Raw genomic sequence first — 7,751 nt, 5'->3', positions numbered from 1 at the left:
GCGGATTTCTATTCGCAATATATATTCAAGGGGTAGTGTTCAACAGAGAGACCGACATAGCGTAAATTTGTAAACAACGTTATTGAAAGAAATTCTGAAAAAAATCGTATAACTGTAAATGATAAAATAAACCACCTACGTGATATTTTCTTTGGGTTTGTAGAACAATGTAAGACCTAGAATGATTTGCTCATTTTTTTAAGGTTTTTGATGAACTTGCACGTTTTAGTGATTTTCATGTTTTTTTTTATCTAGGCCTACAAACGCTACAAGCAACGATTTTGATGATTTCTGACGGTTTTTGCGCGTTTTAGCAAGCATATTGGTGGTTTTCGACGGTTATGCAAGTTTTAGCAAGGTTATGATGGTGTTTAACGATTTTTACCCGTTTTATGAAAGGTTTTGGTGGTTTTTGCACGTATTACCAAAGCTTTTGGCAGTTTTTGACTGCATCAAAAAATCAAAAATACTCTAAAAAGTGCAAAAATTTTGCAAAAATGTACAAAAATCGTCAAAGGTCACCAAAATTCATGCTGAAAGGTGCAAAACAGTCAAAGGCCTTTGAAATCCTCGCCGAAGAAATCGACGTTCTATTTTTATTTTGCATCGCAGAGACTTCCGCCACTTTATCCATTTGAAACTACATGGTATCAAATCATACGAGGTTACCCCCTTTTCCGAAGCCTGACCAAATCCGCGGAAGTGACGCTAGGATGATATCCTATAATAATGCATTGGGTGATATCATTGTCATTCTTTGTATATTGGAAAAAGCGTGAATATTTACATTTAGAACAACAGCTTATTGCAGCGGTTTTTCAAACTGTTTGTTTCTGCGGCGTCAAATTATCAGGCAAAAAAACTGCCTTCGAATAAAACTCAATTTTGTGAACGTTAATGTGTACTTTATACTTTTTAACGTTTGTAAACACGAAGGCCTAAAGAAAAAAAGGCAATGTCAACTGATTTTCTTCAGCATCTCTGCCGGATTTTCCTTTAGAATACTAAAAAAATCACTCATGTTCGCTAAAATTGGTTAAGTAGAAAAGAAACTGCAGCTCGCAAAATAGAGGCAGATACTACGTAACAGAAAGTAAACGTCATAGGAATGTAAAATGAATTTATTGATTTATGAACACAGCATTCAAAATAAAAAACAATAAAACATTTATAATAAATAGAACAATATGTACAATGTTCAATCATATCATATATTAGTTTTAACACAATTCTGTTAGTTTTCGGGGCGCACTTATCAAATCGGTGGTGGCTTCGGGAACCGCTGGCATATTGAGTAGTTAGAAAGTGTTTGAATAGCTTTAGATGTATCATGCTTCGACACGCTTCCTCGCAATTCAACACGTTCTATCAAGTTTGTATATGTTTCGCCAGGAACTGGACGTTCCCTTATTATTCTGAAGACTTTCGTCGCGGTTTTCATATAAATCCGCATATTATCAAATCTTGAGTGGGTGTTTTTTTTCCGACGCTTGACTATAGCCGCGGATGCAATTATAGTGACGCTGAAGCATGTAAAAACCCTCAAAATCACATGCATTACTACATAAACTCAATCGCGAAATACTGTATGAAAAAATCATCTCTGGAAGATAATCCTAGGTGGATATGAGCAATTAATGGTCTATAGCAGGGGTGTGCGAACTGCTGCTCGCGGGGCAAAAGCGCCTCACAAAGAAAAATTGAACGGCCCGCGCAGAAGTGCCAATTTTAAATGGTCTGCCCGCGAAACAAGTTTTTAGTTTAGTTGATCTGGTACGTGCGAGCAATTCTAATGGTTTTGCGTCGCAAAGCCTATACCACTACCTGAGTGCCACTGACATATTAGTAAAACTGGTTAGCAAAATCCTGTTGCAAAGTACACAATTTTAAAAATACGCGTTTCTCACTGAATTTGTTTGAAGTCCGTGTGACAATAAATTTGAATAGCAGTTTTCTTTAATAATTTATGCTCAACTTTTATAAAATAATTGTAAAATGCTTATATACGGGGCTGGGATACGTGCGCCCAATTCAGTATTCTTATTAACACGAATAACGATATGTAGGGATATTTATGTATGGAGGGATGTAAAAAATACCCTCTCCATTTTTTTTAATGATAATACGATCAAACACACATGTGTGACAGTACAGACGAACCCATTGATATGATATGGCAATGTGCTGTTAGCTTCCGTCGCATGAAAGCTTTGGGCTGGATAGTGCCGTCGTTATCCGTGAAAAAACTAAAACGTGAAAAACATCAAAAACCACCAAAAACCAGGCTAAAACGTGCAGAACACGATATATTGGGTTGTTTTTAAAAGGAGTTTGGATAGCTCCGCTTCAGATGTATCATGCTTGGACAATGAAATTTTTCTCCACCCCTTATTTTCAGATGAGACAAGCATATAGCAATTAACCCCCAAATGTATCCCATTTCATGTTGAAATCATCAAAACAAAGTTAATTTTTCCCAAAATTCGAACAAAGACTTTCGTAGGAATTAAATGACACCAGTTTTAAAAACATAACATGTTCCACCCAGTCATTATCAAATTAAAATTTATATTCTCAAGACCTTTGGCACTGATTGAAATAATTATATCTAAGTTCCCATCCGTACGGTGTACATAGTTACCCTTATTGAGATAATAGGAGTTTCTGTTTATAACGTGAATCACGAGCTCACGTTTACAGTATTTAATAAGATTTATGATCGACGTATAAATATTACTCCGATATCTTTCGATATAGACGATGTAAACCATTCTAAGCTAGTGTGGATAAATGTTTTAAGATTTGTATTCTGTGTGTTGTGGAAATTTACGTATAAAAACATATAGAGATTTTTAACGCATCTTCATTCACGTGGGCGTTGAAGCTGAAGGGTGAATTGCAAGTCAGAGCTAATCTACAAATTAGCAATATACGGTGACATCACATTCATTTACCAATCATATATGCTATAAGCAAACGAATTCATATGAAAGGATTTTCAATACCCTGCACAGAATAGCTTTCTTATTGTAAAATTCCCCTGTTCGAATATTTTTAGGTTCGTCGCGACAATGTTAACCCTCCGCGTGATTGTAAAAGTGTGTACTTGAAAAGCCGTTTGTCGTTTTTTATTGCTTCGTGTTTTTTTCTAGTCTAAATCAAAGCATTATTACAGAAAAATAGGTTTTTCTTTTACGTACCATTAGTTTCAATATTTTGCTGTCCGTCCGCGGTGTCATTTTATTTGATTTTTCCGGTGCGAGAGAACCACCCTTTCTGATACCCCCATTTCAAAATATATTAGACATCAAGCCTTCATAGAAAAACTATCGAACACAGTCAACTAAAATGTAACAGCAGTGGGCATGATTTCTTTATTTCAAAGAAAAAATCAAAACCGTCGCCAGCGGCCACAGCGAATTATTACAATAATAATATATCAGAAGAATAATGATAAGAGTGGATTAGCGGTGATAATTTTCTAAATATATTTAAAATGCTGCTGCTGCAAAGTCGTTTTGTGCTTCAGTGGCTACCATGCCATAAAGACAACATACGTTACAGTGCACATACACATTAGGCTATGCCAAGCTGAGGTTTATAGATACAACTGGAACCTTTCAAACATATAAAATTGATGGCTGAACTTCAACGTATGCAATGAATGCAGCTGTACAATGTCATGGATAATTACAGTAGCTTCAATTAAAAACGCTAGTAAGTTTTAGTAATTGTACAATGATTATAGTATTCGTATTCAACATAATTTTTCAATTGACACATCAAATATACATATACCGACAATTCGATGACAATATGTGGTGCATCATTATTGTAAGTTCTTGACATATATAAATAATTAGCATAAAATGATGAAATAGGCAGTAAGGCAGTACATTATTTGATTTATCTGATTATGATATATAAAATCATGTCAGTATATCCGCAAAGTCAAAGTCAAAATTCATGAGATACCTAAACAGCGACTCAACTTTGAATCACGCCTTCGTCAGTTTGTTTGCAGCATCATCAATAGGAATGAAAACAAGTTTTTGTTGAATAGAAGCACATCCATACAAAGGCATTGCAGCTGAGTCATACCATACAGCTTTTTGCACATACTAACTATGTATGGTTCATTGGGGAATTTTCATGGTGGAAAATAATAAAGTGAAGGTTATTGCTAGTAAGAAGAAGCCAATTCACACAGCCCACTAGAGCAAAATAACAATCTTTTAAATGGGGGGTATGTTGGTATACATTGAAAAAACAGAGGCAGGCGAGAGAGAAATTTAGGGAGTTCTCATTTTTATCATTGGGCCACAGATGGTTCCGTTAAGTGCCTGAGTTACAAATATATCATTCCAAAAACTTCTATATTTATGAGTAAGTTGTAAAGAATACCTTGTTTGAATAGCTATAAGCATGCTGGACCAACCATTTGGCAACTGACATTCTATACCGGTATATATGACCATGTATTTTTTTATACATGTAAAGTCTCAAGATTTTAATCATAAAATAATTAGGCTCTTCCAGATATGCAAATATGAATAATAATATACAATCAACAATTTGTCACAAAGTGCACGTTGTGCGAGTAAATGATTATTAAAAAATCATTGGCGATATAAAGCTTTAATAACATATGCAAACAAAAAACTATGTAGATCCATTGGCAGGTCTGTTTATTCTCCTTGGAGAACCTCTCCTTCCTGGAGCCTTTGGCTTCAAGAACTTTTCTTTTATTTCCGGAACAGGTGGGTGAATTTCTGTGAGAAGGTACTCCTCAGAAATTGCTTGATCTTGAAGCTCCAACCTTTTATCAAAGTTGATATTGTATGTTGATGATAATTCATCTATGAGTGTTCCTTTGCATGAGGAATAGAGCATGCGAGCTTTTATTGGTGACTTATATCCTGGCATAGTGTAAATAAACACAATTGACGACATGTCATTTCCATCGAATTTGTGATCAAATCGATAAATATGGTAGTATGCATCATCTACAGGAGCTTCATTTTGCAACTCGCAGATAGTAAAGTTACCAGAAGATGACAAATAGATGAGTTCTTTTTCCAAATTGATCCTCAGTTGTAAATAATTCAACTCTCTTTGATTGAATTTTTCGAGGCCATTGACCAGATCTTGAGTTAGCGGAAAGCTCAAGCCCTGGGTTGTTTGATGTCGCGTCCCTACATTGATTTCAGTGGAGTTTTCAACAGCTTTTATTAACTTTCGTTCTTCCTCTGCATCTGTGAGAGGTGGAGGTTGTCGTGCAGCATGCACATGCTCATCATATCCAGACAATATAACTTCATCCTTATTTGTTCCAATCAATTCATTCAATATGAACCCCCCGCCAAACTCCATTTTTGCAGTGGCTCTAGTTCCAGCATACAACATCTTTTCGCGGACAGGGGCAGTATCTGGAGTATATGCAATAAACAACCATTGATCTTTTGTATCAAGACGATACAGCATATAGCAGGGTTGGTCTTCCTCAAGTAATGGCGTCACTGCTTCATCATACTGGTCACGCCATGAACAAGAAGACTTCATTTTAACTTTGTCAAAACATTCCAATTTCTCATTCTTAATTCCCAATTTCACCAAACGAATATCACCAGATATAGTACATTCACGAAAAACATCTTTCAATTTGTCACTAGCCTTAATACCAGTTTGATGAGACATTGTGATGCAGAATGATTAAAATCTATAAGAGTCTGTAAAATTTTACAAAACATCCGTTTGTGAATAATTTTCCAATTGAACAGAATTTAATATATAATAGGCCTATTTTAAAAAAGCAAATTTTCGTAGGAAATAGAATATTTTTTAACTGTAAGCTTTCAAACTACTATTGGGCAGACTTTAAAAAAAGAAACAATTTAGTTATTTACACTGGGGCTTATCTATGCTCTGCGAAAAAGTGTTTATCAAGACAAATCAATACCACTGGAGCAGTAAATTTTTGTACAATTACATTGATTTAAAAGTTATTGCCTGATTGTATAGTGTTCTGGTGTTAGTTTATTTCACTGTGTGCTTTCACTGTTTTTGGTAGTCGGACATGTACTTTTTTGGGGTCTTGTGTAGTTTCGTACCTGAAGTACTTGGACTAGTGGACATAGCATAATGATTTTTGCACATGTCAATCATAACCCTCACATGACCACGTCATCCAAATATTAGGTCACTAGTCACTACGATGTCACAATCGCGTCATAGAGCTTGCCAACGTATACCTATGGTCGCATGAAATGGCATCTGCGCCAACGATAAAGAACTCACTAACGGCATCTCTGTCATATCGGGATGGTAGCAACGAGATAATGATAGAAATATAGCTTGCTCGATTTCGGGTGATCGTCTGCAGGTCTTGGATAAGTTTGAAGGGCATTGATACCCCACTGTGGCGCCATACAGTACGGCACTTTATCCCGATTGGGGATTTGTGGCTGTATTCTGGAACACAAAAAAATACATGCACGTCTCTGAAATGAGGGCCGTCGAGTCGGCGGGAAGCTCGGCGCATGAAAACGACAGATGTCTGGGTGTACGTCACACACAGATCGAAAAGGCTCTCGAATTTTGCTAATTTGATTTTTGTCTTTCACCGATGTATACTGCCCTATATGATTACATACACATAAAGATGGTGAGTATGATTACTTATAAGTATTAGATTCTTATCCGATTCCTAAATTGTCGATTCCGAATCTCGATTCCCAGACATAGCTTACCAAGAAAAAATACCGACTTAAACAATATGGTAAAATATAAAATCAAATACAAGAGCGATATTCAAATATAAGCACGCGAAAGCCTAAACTAAATAGTATGGATATTCAATCTGTCACAGTAGACCAAATCACACAAACAAAAAAATATCACTTATAGCCCACGGAAATTTTTGAAATACATAAACACAATAGCCTTCTAGCCTTTACCTGTTTGCAACCAACTTTTAACCCTAGGAATCAATTCCAATGCATCAGAATCGATTCTACTAAGAATCGATTCTGCCATCCCTACATATACGATGTATTTCTGAACCATTTTATTCAGTTCAATGTTGGTAGTGCCTATTAAAATATTGGCGTGTAAATACAAAAGTCTGTAAATAAAATAATTACTTCAGCAGTAGAAAGTAGTTACGCAATTTTTAGATGACGCAGTCAGGTGGGGGTTAGGAACGACATAAGCAAAACGAAACTACACTAGACCCCTTATGGTACATTTTTACCTTTATCGAAAGTTATGCTCGTCTTCGGGCAGTCCAGGAGTCGGGGTACCGTAACTCTGCATTTTTTCTGTCTGCTTATCATTGTTATGTAACATATAAGTTAGAGTAATAATAACAACATAATATGTTGTTACATATTATGCTAGAGAGACAAAAATAAAACTGATTGATAATACTACCGGCTGACCGGTATCAGAAAGTTCGGCATCACAGCATCAACATACCGGTAGGCTACGCAAGTTTTGAAATCCAGGTTACAAAAAAAACTCATGTTTCAAAAGAGAAGCGTTTAGTTGATAATACCGGTACGGTACTGTAATAGGGCGTACGCTGATGGTACCTGATGAGATTAGTACCTAACCTGGCAAAAATTAAAATATATAGCTACTGCCTAATTTGAATAAACCACTAGCTTTATTCACCTATCGTACACCGGGATCCAGACGACCCACCGGCGCTACCGCGGGTGCGGCCAACAAATAATCAGAAGGGCGAAATC

At 36.2% G+C, this 7,751-nt stretch overlaps 1 protein-coding gene across 1 annotated transcript; it reads right to left on the bottom strand.

The window, feature by feature from the left end:
- Positions 1 to 3,351: 3,351 nt before the first annotated feature.
- LOC120347556 (twinfilin-2-A-like) lies at positions 3,352 to 7,389 on the bottom strand. Its single transcript, XM_039417580.2, has 2 exons — positions 7,253 to 7,389; positions 3,352 to 5,729 (listed from the first exon to the last, which is right to left on the bottom strand). The coding sequence occupies exon 2, from the start codon at positions 5,695 to 5,697 to the stop codon at positions 4,663 to 4,665; it is 1,035 nt and encodes a 344-aa protein (XP_039273514.2). The 5' UTR covers positions 5,698 to 5,729; positions 7,253 to 7,389; the 3' UTR covers positions 3,352 to 4,662.
- Between the last annotated feature and the right edge of the window lie 362 nt (positions 7,390 to 7,751).

Source organism: Styela clava, chromosome 11 (assembly GCF_964204865.1).
Source record: "Styela clava chromosome 11, kaStyClav1.hap1.2, whole genome shotgun sequence".
NCBI classification, from domain to species: Eukaryota; Metazoa; Chordata; class Ascidiacea; order Stolidobranchia; family Styelidae; genus Styela; species Styela clava.
Note: the sequence above shows the minus strand (reverse complement) of the source record. Positions and strands in the feature narration are given on the sequence as shown.